General features: G+C 38.3%; 1 protein-coding gene across 2 annotated transcripts in view; it reads right to left on the reverse strand.

Annotated features, from left to right (window-relative positions):
* Positions 1–7,629: 7,629 nt before the first annotated feature.
* The window catches only part of DECR1 (2,4-dienoyl-CoA reductase 1), a 47,380-nt gene continuing 35,922 nt past the window's right edge, over positions 7,630–19,087 (reverse strand). For both annotated transcript variants that reach the window (XM_040261110.1, XM_040261111.1), the window contains exons 6-10: positions 17,114–17,213; positions 12,088–12,160; positions 8,737–8,883; positions 8,196–8,258; positions 7,630–8,092 (exon numbers count right to left, since the gene is read on the reverse strand). In XM_040261110.1, the coding sequence (XP_040117044.1) occupies positions 8,033–8,092; positions 8,196–8,258; positions 8,737–8,883; positions 12,088–12,160; positions 17,114–17,213 (443 nt within the window). In that variant the 3' untranslated portion in view covers positions 7,630–8,032. The remainder of the gene's footprint in view (positions 8,093–8,195; positions 8,259–8,736; positions 8,884–12,087; positions 12,161–17,113; positions 17,214–19,087) is intronic.

Here is a 19,087-nt window from a genome sequence, read left to right on the forward strand (position 1 = left end):
TCCAGACCCAAGGGTTATATTACTGTACATTTGAGAACTGCAAGACCTTGGAAGGAAATTGAAGTTAAAGGGATTGAGGCTGTGCATGAATTTATGAAAATACAACAAATATTTTATGTACAGTTACAACAAAATAAAATTGATCAAGAGACAATCCCCCCATGCCGAAAAATTAATGGGCCTTTTTCTTTTCAGGCTTTTGTAATAGAACTGTATCTCTTAAAGACCTTATTGTTGTCTCTTGGTTTAAATGATGATCCCAAGAAACTGGTCCAATTGAGCAGGAAACATAAGCTTAGCTTAATCATGAGACCTTGGTCAAGTCCTAACTTCCTTGAGCATCAGCTCTCTTTATGAAATGAAGGGGTGGAAGGGGTGGAGTCCGGATGGAGGAGACGGAGCACATGGAATCCACATCTCTGCACAGCCAAGACACGGCCAGATGCCTGTGGGGACTTCAACACCCAGGTGGATGGGAGAAATCCCTGAGCAACAGGACAGGACTTTGGGGGAGGGAGGGGGAAGAAGGGGAGGCCGCAGGTGGTCAGGGCCCCTGGGGGAAGCTGGAGGAGGGGAAGTATCCATACACCTGAAGAGGCACACTTACATTGAGGGGCCGGTGGGGGCAGGAAGGGACCTGGGGGTTGGAGGATCAGAGGGGAATGTGGCTCACATCCCCGCACCAACTCGGCCTGGGGGACCTGCTGAGGCCCTGCACCTGATCCACCACCTTCCAAGTCTCCCTCTGCTCACAGAGGAGGAAGAGACAAGCTGGATGGGGAGGGACCCTCAGGGAATAGATATCAGGAGAAGTTACTGGCAGTCCCCCAAGCATTCAGCCCAGGGCAGCCTGTGGAGACCCCAAGCCTGATACTCAAAGGACAGAAGCACTTTTTTGTTTTTGTTATTGGGGTTCTGTTTTACCTTCCAGTTGCTTCATATATATATTCTCTAATATTTGTTAATATTCTCAACTTATTTGGTATTCTTTGTTACTCTTATTTATTTATTATTTATTTTCTTTTTGCCACACTGCACAACCTGCAGGATCTTGGTTCTTGGGCCAGAGGTCAGGCCTGAGTTCCTGTACTGGGAGTGCCAAGTCCAAACTACTGGACTAACAGAAAAACATCAGAACCCAGGGGATATTAATCAAAGTAAGGTCTCCTGGAGGTCCACGTCTCACACTAAGACCCAGCTCCACCCAACTGCCTGCAATTTCCAGTGCTAGAAACTTCAGGCCAAACAACCAGAAGACAGGAATCTATTAAAAAAAAAAAAAAGGAAATGACAAAAAAATATGTTACAGATGAAAGACCAAGGTAAAAATCTATATGACTAAATACATGAAGAGGAAATAGGCAACCCGCCTGAAAAGGAATTTAGACTGATAATAGTAATGATTGAAAATCTTAGAAATAGAATGGAGGCATAGATTGAGAAAATACAACAAATGTTTAACAAAGACCTAGAAGAACTAAAGAACAAACAGAGATGAATATCAAATGAAATGAAAAATACAGTAGAAGTGTTGGGGTCCTTTAATGGATTGGAACCTGGTGGTCCAGAGTCGATGATAAGAAAGTGAGAGAGAGCCAGAGGGTGGGAGAGAGAGAGAGAAAAAAAGAAAGACATGGGGACCCAAGCTCTGATGGAGCAAAGGTGCTTTAATGATCTTTCTGTGAGTATATATAGGCTGTGGTACAAGAAATTTCTTTCGACAATGATAAAGATCAGAAAACCAAACGTACAGCAACTGTTACCAAGGGAACAAGGGATCAATAACGGCCACAAGGTCAGGAGACAATCCACATCTCAAGAAAGGATCGAGACTAAGCAGTTTTGTCATAAGGAGAATGTTTACTGAAGGAGATTCAAGCCTGTCTCATCCTATGATTTCAGTCCTGGGAGCGGCTTGCTGTTCTACTAGTTTCCGACAACAGAAACTGATAAGAAACAGAGGATTTATGAGAAACAGCACATAGGAATCCTCCTGTTAAACATTCCCTGACATAGAAGGAATTAATAGCAGAATAAATGAGACAGAGGAAGAGATAAATGAGTTGGAAAATAGAATGGTGGAAATAACTGCCAAGGAGTGGAATTTAAAAAAAAAAATAGAGGGAAAAAAATCGAAGACTGTCTTAGAGAATTCTGGGGCAACACTAAACACAGTAACATTCGAATTAGAGGAATCCCGGAAGAAGAGAAAAGGAAAGGGTATGAGAAACTATTTGAAGATGTCATAGAAAAAAATTTCCTAGCATGGGAAAGAAAATAGCAACCCAAGTCCAGGAAGACCAATGAGTCCCATAAAGGATAAACATCAAGACATATATTAATCAAACTAACAAAAATTAATTCAAAATTAAATTCAAAGAAAAAATGCAGCAAGGGAAAAGCAAAAATAATATACAAGGAAATCCCCATAAGCTTTTGCAGAAGCTCTGCAGGAGAGAAGGGGGTAGCAGGCTATATTAAAAGCGATGAAAAGGAAAAACATACAACCAAGATTACTCTACCCAGCAAGGATCTCATTCCGATTTGATAGGGAAATTGAAAGCTTTACAGATAAGCAAAAGCTAAGAGAATTCAACCCAAGCAAACCAGCCTGAAAAAACAATGCTAAAGGAACTTCCTTAGGTAGGAAACACAAAAGAAAAAGAATCACATAAACAAAACAATTAACAAAACGGAAGTAAGTACATATTAATAATTACCTTATATGTAAACAGATTAAATGCTCCAACCAAAAGAGACACACTCACTGAATGGATTAAGAAACAAGATCTGTGTATAGGCTGCCTACAAAAGACCTGCTTCAGATCTAGGGACACATACAGACTGAAAGTATAGTGATGGAAAACGCTGTTCCATGCAAGTGGAAATCAAAAGAAAGCTGGAGTTGTTGTTCAGTTGCTAAGTTGTGTCCAAGTCCTTGTGACCCCGTGGACGGCAGGACACAAGGCTTCTCTGTCTTCTACTGTCTCCCGTAGTTTGTTCAGATTCACGTCCATCGAGTTGATGATGCTATCTAACTATCTCATCCTCTGCCCCCGCTTCTCCTTTTGCCTTCTATCTTTCCCAGCATCGGGGTCTTTTCCAGTGAGTCAGCTCTTTGCATCAGGTGCCCAAAGTATTGGAGCTTCAGCTTCAGTATCAGTCCTTCCAATGAAAACTCAGGATTGATTTCCTTTAGGATTGTTTTACTGGTTTGATCTCTTTGCTGTCCAAGGGACTGCAATCCAGAAGACGTTCCAGCACCATAATTTGAAAGTATCAATTCATCTGCACTCAGCCTTCTTTATGGTCCCACTCTCACATCCATACATGACTAGTGGGAAAACCATAGCTTTGACTATGCAGACTGTTGTTGGCAAATTGATGTGTCTGCTTTTTAATACACAGTCTATGTTTGTCATAGCCTTCCTTCCAAGGAGCAAGCATCTTTCGGTTTCATGGCTCCAGTCCCTGTCCACAGTGATTTTGGAGTCCAAGACAATAAAATCTGTCACTGTTCCCACTCTTTTCCCTTCTATTTTCCATTTTTTTTTTGAATGTAGAGTTTCAAGCCAGCTTTTTTACTCTCCTCTTTCACCTTCACAAGAGGTGATGTTCCTCTTCCCTTTCTGCCATTAAAGTGGTATCATCTGCATATCTGAGGTTGTTGATATTTCTCCTGAGAATCGTGATTCCAGCTTGTCTTCATCTAGTCTAGCATTTTGCATGATGTACTCTGTGTATAAGTTAAAAAGACTGACAATATACAGCCTTGACATACTCCTTTCCCAATGTGGAACCAGTCTGTTGTCCTACGGCCAGTTCTAACTGTTGCTTCTTGACCTGCACACAGGTTTCTCAGCAGGCATGTAAGGTGGTCTGGTATTCCCATCTCTTGAAGAATTTTCCAGTTTGTGATCCCCACATTGAAAGGCTTTAGCATAGTCAAGGAAGCAGAAGTGAAATTCGCTCAGTCATGTCCAACTCTTTGTGTCCCCATGGACTATACAATCCATGGAATTCTCCAGGCCAGAATACTGGAGTGGGTAGCCTTTCCCTTCTCCAGGAGATCTTCCCAAACCAGGAATTGAACTGGGGTCTCCTGCATTGCAGGTGGATTCTTTACCAGCTCAGCCACAAGGGAAGCCCAAAACATGTTAGCCATTCAGTCATGTCCAACCCTTTGCAAGCTCATGTAATTCCAGAAAAAAAAAATTAAAAGAACTGAAGATAATTACATAGGAAGACAGCTCTGGAGTGGGGATTTCAGTGAACTCTTTCCTATATAAATTATATAAACAAATTACTTTCATAAAAAATAAAGATTAAATGAAAAAAGGCAAAAAGTTGAAAATAAATATACCAAAATGTTAACAGAAGTTTGCTTTAGGAAGTTAACTTTCAAATTTTTTATTCTTTTGTATTCTCACATTTTCTATGATAATAATTTCTTAAAAATCAAAGAGTAGAAAAACAGAAGGGCCTTTTCTTTCATTTGTGTGCTTGATGCTTAACATGGTGTTTTTAGTTCTCTCACTTAATCCTCATAACAACCCTGTGAAGCAGATATTGCAATTTTGAATTTTATCATGAAGAAAATAAGAGTGATGAAACTTATAAAAGTCATTTATGTAACTACTGTCACTTTTTTTCCCTACACCATAATAAGTATTGATAATTTAAAAATAAAGAAGAAAGATGTGGACAGAAGAGAGGAAATGGTTATTTTTAAAGGTAAATGGAGATAGGTATGGGGCCCCAATAAAAGGCAAAATTATCATACATGTAAAGGATACAAATTCTAAACCATTTATGTACACAATTTAATGTAATTAATGCATATAATTAACATCAATGTAATAAGGATTTGTATATCAGGTTTAAAGTATATGAGTTCAAACAGAAAAACTAGATTCTTTTGCAGGAGGTAAGATGGAAGCTGCTGGTGCCCTCTCTTAGTAACTTAGGCAATGGGGAAAGTCAGTCTGCTGAGCATATAATGAATGATTCCTAAATGGCAAGCCACTCCAATATTCTTGCCTGGGAAATCTCGTGGACAGGGAGCCTGGAGAGCTATACAGTCCATGGAGTCATGAAAGAGTCAGTCATGACTTAATGACTGAACAACAATAATGAAAGCAAAATACTTTTTAAAAATATAAACCCAAAATTATATCTATATCAACTTGAAACTGTGGATTTTTTGTTATTTGATTCTTAGGATGACAAATTAGTCAAATTAAATATGGAATAAAATGAAATTATACACGAAAAGTTTTTATAAGCTTTGTTCATCTTTTCTACACAGAGAATACACACTTAATTTTTTTAGCATTTCCTATTCTAGTAATTTTATTTTTTTCAAAACAAGCATTTTATTTAAAAAGGTTTTTTCTCTATTCTTTTCCAAATTCTTTTCCCATTTAGGTTATTATAGAATATTGAGCAGAGTTCCCTGTGCTATCCATCCTAAATATTGCAGTATACATGTCAATCCCAAACTCCCCGTCTATTCCTCCCCACCCCATCCTTTCCTTCTGATAATTGTAAGTCATAGAGAACATATACTTTAAATGCTGAGATGAAATGCTACTAGGTGTCACTTTCTTTAAACTCTAGAAACAGAATGAATTACTTCCCCCTCCATAACCCTGCTGGACTATTTATCACAATGAATCATAAATAATTATTTACAAGTTCATCTATCCTGTTAGATAATGAGTTTTAAGAGTACAAATGCTGTATACTCTTCATGTTTTATTCTTACTGCCAAATAAAACTTCTAGTTACAAAATAGGTCCTGGCAAAAACTTGTTTGAATTAATACTAAGTTAACTGAGTTAATACCGAGTTAAAACTGAATTATTATCCCTATCAAGCTTCCAGAGATATTTTTCACAGAACCAGAACAAATAATTTCAAGATTTGTATGGAAATACAAAAAACCACGAATAGCCAAAGCAATCTTGAGAAAGAAGAATGGAACTGGAGGAATCAACCTGCCTGACTTCAGGCTCTACTACAAAGCCACAGTCATCAAGACAGTATGGTATTGGCACAAAGACAGAAATATAGATCAATGGAACAAAATAGAAAGCCCAGAGATAAATCCACACACATATGGACACCTTATCTTTGACAAAGGAGGCAAGAATATACAATGGAGTAAAGACAATCTCTTTAACAAGTGGTGCTGGGAAAACTGGTCAACCACTTGTAAAAGAATGAAACTAGATCACTTTCTAACACCGCACACAAAGATAAACTCAAAATGGATTAAAGATCTAAATGTAAGACCAGAAACTATAAAACTCCTAGAGGAAAACATAGGCAAAACACTCTCCGACATAAACCACAGCAGGATCCTCTATGATCCACCTCCCAGAATTCTGGAAATAAAAGCAAAAATAAACCAATGGGACCTAATTAAAATTAAAAGCTTCTGCACAACAAAGGAAAATATAAGCAAAGTGAAAAGACAGCCTTCCGAATGGGAGAAAATAATAGCAAATGAAGCAACTGACAAACAACTAATCTCAAAAATATACAAGCAACTCCTGCAGCTCAATTCCAGAAAAATAAACGACCCAATCAAAAAATGGGCCAAAGAACTAAATAGACATTTCTCCAAAGAAGACATACGGATGGCTAACAAACACATGAAAAGATGCTCAACATCACGCATTATTAGAGAAATGCAAATCAAAACCACGATGAGGTACCACTTCACACCAGTCAGAATGTCTGCGATCCAAAAATCTGCAAGCAATAAATGCTGGAGAGGGTGTGGAGAGAAGGGAACCCTCCTACACTGTTGGTGGGAATGCAAACTAGTACAGCTACTATGGAGAACAGTGTGGAGATTCCTTAAAAAATTGCAAATAGAACTACATTATGACCCAGCAATCCCACTACTGGGCATACACACAGAGGAAACCAGAATTGAAAGAGACACATGTACCTCAATGTTCATCGCAGCATTGTTTATAATAGCCAGGACATGGAAACAACCTAGATGTCCATCAGCAGATGAATGGATAAGAAAGCTGTGGTACATATACACAATGGAGTATTACTCAGTCGTTAAAAAGAATACATTTGAATCAGTTCTGATGAGATGGATGAAACTGGAGCCGATTATACAGAGTGAAGTAAGCCAGAAAGAAAAACACCAATACAGTATACTAACACATATATATGGAATTTAGAAAGATGGCAATGATGACCCTGTATGCAGGACAACAAAAAAGACACAGATGTGTATAACGGACTTTTGGACTCAGTGGGAGAGGGAGAGGGTGAGATGACTTGGAAGAATGGTATTGAAACATGTATAATATCATGTAAGAATTGAATTGCCAGTCTATGTCCGATGCAGGATATGGCACGCTTGGGGCTGGTACGCGGGGATGACCCAGAGAGATGTTGTGGGGAGGGGGGGTGGGAGGGGGGTTCAGGTTTGGGAATGCATGTACACCCGTGGTGGATTCATGTCAATGTATGGCAAAACCAATACAGAATTGTAAAGTAAAATAAATAATAAATAAATTTAAAAGAAAAAAAAACAATTATTACTGAGTTAAAGAAGACAATTCATAAGTACAATGAAAAGGAAATACACTGAAAAGACAGAGTCCATTATTAGATTTATTGTAAATCCTCTGTTTTCTTTTAGACACCATCACCAAAGACATAGTTTTAACATGTAACTTAAATGCTACTTCCACCATTAAGTTTCTCCTGATTTTCTCCAGTTACAAATATCTGTCCCTTTCTCTGCATTTCTAAGCACCTTTTAGTTCTGTTAATAGCCTTTCACTTTCCTGTTTTTATTGTTTAAAAATTCTTTGAAGAGACAATATCCCATCTTATTCATCTTTTAATGTACAAGATCTACCTACCATTGGCCTAGCATATAATACACATTCCAGGAATGCGTGCTAATTAACAATTTATTAGACCTGAAAATATTCAAATCACTATAGATAGTCTGCATAATTTCCATTATAACCAAGATGAGACCAGAGTAGTTTTAGGAGCCTTTGGTCTTCCTGATAAGTCCTTCTATTATGTCCCACTGATCCTTGGTGACCTACCACAAAAAGAAAAAAGTCAATTTAATGAGGTTCTTGAGTGTTTTTAAAGCTTAGTATCCTCACTGTTAATATTGTATTATATTCACAAAATGGCATTACCTTCCTCAGACTGTTGAATTCCCCTGAAATAAGTACTTCCTCTCCACCATCAAATCTAATTACCTAAAAAATGATAATAAAAGCTGTGAAATTAACTTCTTTTAAAAAGTTTTCTGAGCCATTAGCCACTTCTCCCTCCTAACTGATCAGAATATCTCTGACACTTTCAATCCAAGCACAAGTTTTAAAGAAAAAACTGACAATTAAACCTAAATTGATTTACTCTCTTAAAAATCCTCTTTCCATCATTTCTATGATTTCAAATTCTACCCAATCTTAAAGATCAGCTTAAAGGCATGTCTACCAGAGTTACTTGCATTTAATAAAATTAATTTATTAATGAATCAACTCCGTAAGCTTAAACTATATTAGTATTTCTATATTATAAATAACATACTAAATACAGCTAATTAAATAATTTAAATCATATTTACATTCAACATCATCAGGGTTGGTTCTACAATCCACCTCCACACCCCAAATCCACCTCCCCACCCCAAATCTACCTCCCAAAAGTGTTGAGAGAGAAAACTATGCTTACAGCTCCATTAATCCAAGAAGCATAATCACTACAAAGGAAAGCAGCAAGATTTGCAAGTTCTTCCACAGTTCCCAGACGACCACAGGGAATTCTGTCAATCATTTCTTTTTCAAATGCTCCGGTTGGGTCAAGACGGCTAAAGGCACCCTTAGAAGTTAAGAAAATAGTTAGGTTGCTTTTAAAAAACAAAAACAAAAACAAACATCCTATTTAAGAAATAAATTTGCAATAAATGGAATGTTACTAAGGCAGCCTGTTCATATCTTACTCCCTATAAGCAAAAGTTTTGCCAAATTCTTCCACATTCATTTTGCCTAATATTGACCCTTAAAAAACCACTAGAACATATAACCTTTCTACATTAGTTTCTTCATAAGTAAAATGAGGGTGTCTGTCTGAGCTATCTCACAAAATTGTTGCCTGAGAAATGAGAAAATGTATACAAAAATACTCTGAAATATGTACAAGTTTAGTGTGATGGAAGTAAGGGGGCTACTGTCATTTGATTTAACACAGAAAAATGACCCAAGTAGAAAATATTTAAGAGGAAAGTCCTTTTCCTTCTCCTTTTTTTCTCAAAATCATAGGAAAGGAAGAAAACCAGTATGTAGTAATATCAAATTCAAGTAGGTCCCAGAGAGAGAAAAACCATAACCATCTGTGAAACAATTTCTGCCTTCTGTTAATGATGAAAAGGAGCAGACCAAGATAAAGTATGCACGCGTGTGCTCATGAGTGTGGGACAGTTTGCTCATTCGTGTCTGACTCTCTGTGACCCCATGGACTGTAGCCTGCCTGGCTCCTCTGTCCATGAGGATTCTCCAGGAAAGAATGCTGGAGTGGGGTACCATGTCTCTTCCAGGGGATCTTGCCAACCTAGGGATCGAACCCTCACCTCTTATGTGTCCTGCATTGGCAGGTGGGTTTTTTTTTTTTTTAACCAGTGGTGCCAGCTGGGAAGCCCAAAGTATGCATGCACATTGATTAATAAAAATCATTGACTTTTCCTCTACTAGTGCCTGGAAGTCTGGGTGACAATTCTTTTCAGTAACACAAACATGAGAGAACAAGCACACATAGGCTCCTTGTGAGTCCTTCAGCTTTTCCTAGACAGGTATAAAGAAAATCATAGACAAAGGTCTCAAACCTGGTTCTATCAGTGCTGGCTACAGAGTTTCCATACTTTAATTTTCTTTTAATTTCTTTAAAATTATATGCTTGTCATTTGCATAAAACTCATACCTAGATTGCTAGACTAAAGCTCCTTGATGGCAAGCATTTTGTCATAACTGTTTTTATATTTTTCTCAGCACCTTTGCACACAGAAGGCACTCAGTAAATATATGTTAAATAAATAATAAAATGCAGGTGACCTTTCCTAGATATTGAGGTCCTAGAATGAAGTTTTGATGACTGTTTAGTCCTTTTCAGACAGTGCTTAACACAGTGATACTCTGAATCAAGTATTTTAATATGTGGATTTGAATCCTTTTTCCATTAATTTTATCATATTTTATAATTTAAGTGCCAAACAAATAAGATATTCAGTCAAGTTTCACTTAGGCAGTTTTTCTGTTTTCCACCCTTCAAACTACTTAATTAATACAACCATCTTCATGTTAATATTTAACAACCCAGAACCACCATAAGGCAAATGTTCCTTAGCATTATTTTCCATTTATATAACAATACTGGAGTGGGTAACCACTCCATTCTCCAGGGGATCTTCCTGATCCAGGGACCAAACCCAGGTGTCCTGCATCGCAGGTGGATCCTTTACCATTTGAGGCACCAAGGAAGCCCCCTCAGTTTATTAAGTTAAAGTTAGCAAATTTCACCTGGGCCTTCAAAGCAACATTCCAAGTGGGATTAAAAATTCCTGCTTTACATGAAAACAAAAAGATATGAGAATGAAGTTATTTGGGATAATGTGAGAGAACAGAGAACCTGTGAACTTTTTGAGCAATGTCTGTAATAGCATAAGTGATAATATGAATTGCAATGAATATCTGAACAGGTAAAATGCATGTCATCAGAAGAATTTTTAATCCCAGAGACATGGGAATTAGATGACATGCATAACTGAGTGTTTAAAGTGAAAAGGCACAGATATGACTCAAAGAAAATGCTACCTATTTTCTACATATAAGACCAAGCTTATATAATAAATTTAGAAAGCATCTCTTAAATTTAAAATATAGTTAAATTTCCATGATTTAAAAAAAAAAGGACGTCAAAGTAAGAACCTGTAAAATATAGTAAAAAATAAGAAATATAATAACAGATCATTAAAGCAAATCAGACAAAATGCCAAAATTCAAGGCATAGAAGATCCCAAAAATATTATATTAAGACACTGAAATAGACCTTATGAAGGAGTTGTGTAACTACTATTTTCTTTCCCAGCTCCTTCTTTCTTTCTTTTTTTTTAAAATTCTTATTTATTTATTTATTTATTTTACTTTACAATTCTGTATTGGTTTTGCCATACATTGACATGAATCCATCACAGGTGTACATGAGTTCCCAAACATGAACCCCCCTCTCACCCCACTCCCCACAACATCTCTCTGGGTCATCCCCGTGTACCAGCCCCAAGCGTGCCGTATCCTGCATCAGACATAGACTGGCAATTCGATTCTTACATGATTTTATACATGTTTCAATGCCATTCTCCCAAATCATCTCACCCTCTCCCTCTTCCTGAGTCCAAAAGTCCGCTATACACATCTGTGTCTTTTTTGCTGTCCTGCATACAGGGTCATCATTGCCATCTTTCTAAATTCCATATATATGTGTTAGTATACTGTATTGGTGTTTTTCTTTCTGGCTTACTTCACTCTGTATAATCGGCTCCAGTTTCATCCATCTCATCAGAACTGATTCAAATGTATTCTTTTTAACGGCTGAGTAATATGTTACTGCTACTGCTGCTACTGCTAAGTTGCTTCAGTCTTGTCTGACTCTGTGCGACCCAAGAGATGGCAGCCCACCAGGCTCCCCCGTCCCTGGGATTCTCCAGGCAAGAACACTGGAGTGCGTTGCCATTTCCTTTTCCAATGCATGAAAGTGAACAGTGAAAGTGAAGTCACTCAGTCGTGTCCGACTCTTCACCACCCCATGGCACCCACCAGGCTCCTCCATTCATGGGATTTTCCAGGTAAGAGTACTAGAGTGGGGTGCCATCACCTTCTCCGATTTCTTATGTTGGATAATACCAAAACCCTCTTCCCTTCTACCAGGGCTCCAAACTCCGGTATCCTTGGAAAATGCTGCATATTTCAGAATATATCTGTTAATCGTCCACTTCTTAATCACTCAAAATGTGATCATAAGCAAACCAAAACTTACTTTGGTTTTTATAGGCCCTGGTTGAATCACATTGAATCTCATTCCATATTTACCCCATTCAGCTGCAAGAGACCTAAAAATTAAAACAAACAGTAGATTTCTAAAATACTATACTATGAATTACAAATACTATTAACCAAGACTTACGACATGCTTACTACATGCCAGAGACTACAACTCCAGTAGGTAAGTACTGCTATTATTCCCTATGTTACAGACAAGGAAACTGAGGCACAGAGAAAATAAATCATTTGCTCTGGGTCATATGGCTAGTGAGTCAACTTCTAGCAGACTAGCACAAGAGTTTGTGCCCTTAATCACACTCTTCTGTACTATATAATATTTACATTTTAGTGACCTAAGCACTATGCTAGACTACCTACCATTCACATTTTAGTATGAAGACCAATATCAGTATACATATTTAAAGAGGCTATCATTATTTAGCATAAAGAACTGAGAGAATCATGTCTCTTCCTCGCATTTTCTGGAGTTCAGTCCTGCACTTATAAAGTTCAATGCAACTTTACTTATAGTACATTAGATCACAGTGTCTGCAACATTACAAGTGCCTTCATCGAGTAAAAGATGGAAACTGTGTAATACGTGCCAATATTACTCAGAGGAAGAAGTACCCGTCTCTACCAGGAGTAAGAGGGAAGGCTTCCTTCAGGAGGTGATAAGTGAGCTGACACTTGAAGAAGGATTAGGAGGTTTTTTGTGGGAGTAAGGGGGAAAGAGAAGAGGATGAAAGATATTGGAAGTGAGGGTGGAGAAGAGAAGACTGTCCAGGAACGTGGGTCAGTGGGTATAAAGGACAAAGGCATAACAACACGCAGTCTCCAGGACCTAAAAGACCTCATGTGGTATGACTGTGTGCTACAAGGTACAGAAGAGGGCTGATGGGAACTCAGGCTGGGGAAGAACATACACAGTTACTGAGCAGCTACTATGTGCAATTCACCGTGTAGTAATATAATATCAAAAAAGCAGCACAGGATCATGGCCCTTAGAGAACATGAAATTGAAATATCTAATAAGATCTCGACAAAACAAATATAGATATTGTACAAATGGTGTCAAAATAGTCACACTCTAAGCTCTTATTTCCAATATCATTTGACCTTAAAAATGGTAATTATCTCTATTCAGACTAAGTTTAAACTGCTGAGTAAAGTACAATTTTGTCTCCCAAAGAAATGTGTATTATTAGTTTACATGTTAAAAAGTACCTTAAAACTACTCAAAAGAGAGAATTGTGTAGTTCAGTAGGAACTGAGCATTGGTTATGTACCAGATCTTGCTGAGCAATGAGCAAGATGAATAAGATCTGCTTTCTTCTCTCACAGTACCCAGATCCTAGTGGGGAAGTTATATAACTTTATTAAAAATGGTCTACCATGCCCTTCTCTGTGCACCTTCATTTTAGAATCTACAACACAAGATGGCATTTATTAATGTGTTACTCTTCTCATTAGATTCGAATAAACAAAATTTTAAAGCTGCAAAGGGTTATTGTTCAGTCACTAAGTCCTGTCTGACTCCTTGTGACCCCATGGACTGCAGAACGCCAGGCTTTCCTGTCCTTCACTATCTCTCAGAGTTTGCTCAAATTTATGTCCATTGAGTTGGTGATGCCATCCAACCATCTCATCCTCTGCCACCCTCTTCTCCTTTTTTGCCTTCAATCTTCCCCAGCATCAGAGTCTCTTCCAATGAGTCAGCTCTTCCCATCAGGTGGCCAAAGTATTGGAGTTTCAGCTTCAAAATTAGTCCTCCCAATGAATAGGTGATTATCTTCAGGACTTACTGGTTTGATCTCCACACAATCCAAGGGACTCTCATGAGTCTTCTTCAGCACCACAGTTTGAAAGCAACAATTCTTTAGTGCTCAGCCTTCTTTATGGTCCAACTCTCCCATCTGTACATGACTACTGGAAAAACCATAGCTTTTCTATATGGACCTAAGTCAGCAAAGTGATGTCTTTGCTTTTTAATACACTGTCTAGGTCTGTCATAGCTTTCCTTTCAAGGAGCAAGTGTCTTTTAATTTTGTGCCTGCAGTCACTGTCTGCAATGATTTTGGAGCCCAAGAAAATAAAGTCTGTCACAGCTTCCAATTTTCCCTATTTGTCATGAAGTGATGGGACCGGATGCCATGATCTTTGTTTACTGAATGTTGAATTTCAAGACGGCTTTTTAATTTTCCTCTTTCACCCTCATCAAGAGGTTCCTTAGTTCCTTTTCACTTTCTACCATTAGAGTGGGATCATCTGCATATCCGAGGCTGTTGTTATTTCTTCCAGCAATCTTGATTCCAGCTTCTGATTCATCCAGTCTGGCATTTTGCAGATGAGTACTCTGCATCGAAGTTAAATAAACAGGGTGACAATATATAGCCTTGTCGTACTCCTTTTCCAACTGTAAACCAGTTACTTGTTCCATGTAAGATTCTAACTGTTGGTTCTTGATCCTCATACAGGTTTCTCAGGAGACGAGTAAGGCGGTCTGGTATCCCCACCTCTTTAAGAATTTTCCACAGTTTGTTGTGATCCATAGTCAAAGGCTTTAACACAGACAATGAAGCAGAAGTAGATGTTTTTCTGGAATTCCCTTGCTTTCTCTATGATCCATCAAATGCTGTCAATTCGATCTCTGGTTGCTCTGCCTTTTCTAAACCCAGCTTTACCTCTGGAAGTTCTCAGTTCATGCACTGCTGAAGCCTAGCTTGGAGAATTTTGAGCATCACTTACTACCACGTGAAATGAGTGCAACTGTGCAGTAGTTTGAGCATTCATTGGTATCACCCTTCTTTGGGTTTGGAGTGAAAACTGACATTTTCCAGTCCTGTGGCCACTGCGAAGTTTTCCATATTTGCTGATATATTGAGCGCGGTACTTTAACAACATCAACTTCAAGGATTTGAAATAGTTCAGCTGGAATTCCATTGCTTCCACCAGCTTCGTTCGTAGGAATACTTCCTAAGGCCCATTTGACTTCACACTGCAGGATGTCGAGCTCTGCATGAGTGACACCATCATGGTTATCCCGGCCATTAAGATTTTTTTGTATAGTTCTTCTGTGTATTCTTTCTCCCTCTTCTTAATCTCTCCTGCTACTGTTAGGTCCTTACTGTTTCCATCATTTGTCATGCCCAACCTAACATGAATGTTCCCTTGATACTCCAATTTTCTTGAAGAGATCTCTAGTCACTTCCATTCTATTGTTTTCCTCATCTACTTCTTTGCATTGTTCATTTAAGAAGACCTTCTTATCTCTCCTTGCTCTTCTCTAAAACTCTGTATTCAGTTGGGTGTATCCTTCCCCTTCTCACTTGCTTTTTGCTTCTCTTCTTTCCTCAGCTATTTATAAGCCCTCCTCAGACAACCATTTTGCCTTCTTGCATTTCTTTTCTTGGGGGATGGTTTTGGTCACTTCATCATGTACAATGTTACAAACCTCTGTCCATAGTTCTTCAGACACTCTGTCTACCAGATCTAGTCCCTCGAATCCATTTGTCACCTCCACTGTATAATCATAAATGATTTGATTTAGGTCATACCTGAATGGCCTAGTGGTTTTCCCAACTTTCTTCAATATAAGTTTGAATTTTGCAATAAGGAGCTGATGATCTGAGCCACAGTCAGCTCCAGATCTTGTTTTTGCTAACTGCATAGAGCTTCTCCATCTTTGGCTGCAAAGGATATAATCAATCTGATTTTGGTATTGACCATTTGGTGGCATCCATGTGTAGAGTGGTCTCTTGTGTTGTTGGAAGAGGGTGTTTGCTGTGACCAGTGTGTTCTCTTGACAAAAATTATGTTAGCCTTTGCCCTGCTTCCTTTTGTACTCCAAGGCCAAGCTTGCCTGTTACTCCAAGAAATGAGAAAAAATATCTCAGAAGAGGTGATATGAGAGCCCTGAAGGGAGGTGAAATCTATTATAACAAATTCTAACAGGAGCACAATCTAGGCATAGATATATGAAAGTGCATGATGTGTTTAAGTAAGCATAGAGCACAGAAATAACAGTGAGTAAAGCAGAGGAAAAATGGTAAAAGAATACAAGCTCAGCTGAGAATGAGGATTGTTCTATTTCCATTACTACCATATCCCTCTACCTTGTAGAAGTGCCACATACACAAAAGGTACACAATAAATATTGATCTAACAAGCCAATGAGTACAGAAAGGCCAAAGGCAAGTCCATTTAGAATATTATACTGAGTTTTGGCTTTTATTCCAAAGATGAATAGAAAATGATATAAGGTTTTTTACCTAGGGAATTATAATAAGCAGGCATATATTGTTAGAAAGATGAGTCTGGTGGGAACATGAAAAAAAAATTGGCAGCAGAGAAGCATATTATGGGGCTATTGTAATAAGAAAGAAAAGCAATAAGAACTTACATTAAAACAAAGTCATTGGGGAAGTCCAATGGGGAATAAACTCAAAAAGCAATCATATACTGCTGAGAAAAAGCCAGAAGACCTGATAAGTGGTCACTGTCTATGCTAGTTCTATTAATCCTGTATAATAGTGTAGCAAGTACAATAAAAGGATGAAAGTATATTTAAGGGAGGTCAGAGGAGGTACTGGTAGAGATACATGGACACTCCAGTCTAAGTTCCTATCAGCCCTTTCCTCAAACTTTATAATACAGTCGTACTGGATAAGTGATTAAAATTAAGTAATAATTAGTTTCTCAGTCGCAGTAACCACAATGCAAGGGTTCAATGGCCGCTTGTAGCTCCTGGATAGTACAGATCTGCAGAATAGTTTAATCACTACAGAGAATTCTAATGGACAGTGCAGCTATAGAAAAATAAGACCTATTCACGAGACACGATGTCTCCCGGCAAATCCAAATTAGTCATTGTTTTAGTTTTCTCTGGAAAGAAACAAGAAAGCAGGAACTTAGTTACACAGGCTGTCCAAGCACATCATCTTCAGGGACAAGATTAACCTGAGAGTACTTATTAGATTACTATATACACAGTAATATAAGATTAACAAGATAGTACTCACTTGTTCAAGGCCTCCACTCCTGCCTTGGCAGAAGCACTTGGTACCACAAAACCTGATCCAGTCTCAGCATAGATGGTTGTAATAGCAAGAAATGATGCTCCTAATATTTTAAAATGATACAGTAATTAACAATAGAGCTAAACCGATTCACATCAGGAAAACATTTAAAATAACGGGATCTGATTCAAAAGGGTATAACAAAAACTGAAGAATTTTTTAAAACTTTACTAAGGCTAAATTAATGAAACAGTAATCTAATAAAAGTGCCTCATCTTTCTTTGCTAGTAATCTTGCTGTCATTCAGGATGGCCCAATCTTAATCAAAATTCTATAACAGGTGAGTCAATACCTAGGCTCAAATCTCAGAGGCCCTGCATAATCAGCTGGATAGAATTTCCATTAGCTATCCACCCATTTAAACAAGAATAAATCAGAACTAAAACTAAATTAGCAGGGACTTCTGCCTTCAGCACCATGGACTTGCCTTCCTCCTATAAACATAAAGAAACTGCAGAAATATATGATACAACTATTTTCAGATACTGTTTAGCAGGGAGGGAAGACAGCAATTTCTGAGAGAAGAAAAACAAATGAAATGAGCCCTAAGATCACATTTTACATAAAGGTACTATACATATACTACAGTATGTACTCCATATATATATATATACATATTATAGTGTATATTACAGTCTATATAGTATATATCCTATATACATATGTCATATAGACTGTGGCATGCTGCTGTTGCTTAGTCACTTCAGTCGTGTCCGACTCTGTGCGACCCCATAGACAGCAGCCCACCAGGCTCCCCCGTCCCTGGGATTCTCCAGGCAAGAACACTGGAGTGGGTTGCCATTTCCTTCTCCAGTGCATGAAAGTGAAAAGTGAAAGTGAAGTCTCTTAGTTGTGTCCGACTCTTCCTGACCCCATGGACAGCAGCCCACCAGACTCCTCCATCCATGGGCTTAGCCAGGCAAGAGTACTGGAGTGAGGTGCCATTGCCTTCTCCAGACTGTGGCATACGGAGTGGGAAAACAGTAAAATATAGCATTATCACTGTGTTTAGGAGACAGAATGGGATTTGGGGAGAATAAGGAAGTTTGAATTTGTGAGGAGATTTATGTCAAAGAGAAAAGTATGTAAAGATAGAGCCTCATAAATCTGCATAGTCTATCTTTGAGTCTGGTCAGACACCAAAATGTACTTGTTAGGATAAGAGTCCATAAAGCCAGGCAAAGAGTAGCTTCCTGGGAGTCATAAGCTGAACAATTCCCATAGTACACATAGGGCTGGGAGATAAGTCTGTTCAAGTAGGCTTGTTGAGTATCGGGCCTTTCAGTGGAAAGTTCAGAAGGGCTGTGCATCAGTAGGAGGGTGTTTGTCGTTCAGCTGCTAAGTTGTGTCCAACTCTTTGCAACCCCATGGACTACAGCACTCCAGGCTTCCCTGTCCTTTACAAACTCCTACAGTCTGCTCAAATTCATGTCCATTGAGTCAGTGACACCATCCAACCATCTCATTCTCTGTTGCCCTCTTCTCCTCCTGCCTGCAATTCTTCCCACCATCAGGATCTTTTCCAATGAGTTGCCTCTTCATATCAGGTGGCCAAAGTAGGAGGATTTAATTAACCCAAAATAAAGTCCACTCTAGACTCACCCAAATAAAGCTTAAAAGTGAACCTAAACTAATGGACCTGATCCACAAGCTTTTAATTCAAATGGAAATGAAAATGCATACACATATGGGGACATACCACATACATACCCACACAGGCATACACCTCAATGACATAAAATTTATAGCAGGCAACCAAAAATTACTACTCATGAAAAGATACAGAAACAACCAGGGAAAAAATTAGATAATAGAAAGTCTCTCAGAAATGACACAAAAGATAGAATCAGCAGATGAAGACCTTTCAGATGATATTGTACACTGGACAGCTACATGCAAGAAAAGATTAGAACATAT

The sequence above is a fragment of the Oryx dammah genome, unplaced genomic scaffold, assembly GCF_014754425.2.
Source record: "Oryx dammah isolate SB20612 unplaced genomic scaffold, SCBI_Odam_1.1 HiC_scaffold_19, whole genome shotgun sequence".
Lineage (NCBI taxonomy): Eukaryota > Metazoa > Chordata > Mammalia > Artiodactyla > Bovidae > Oryx > Oryx dammah.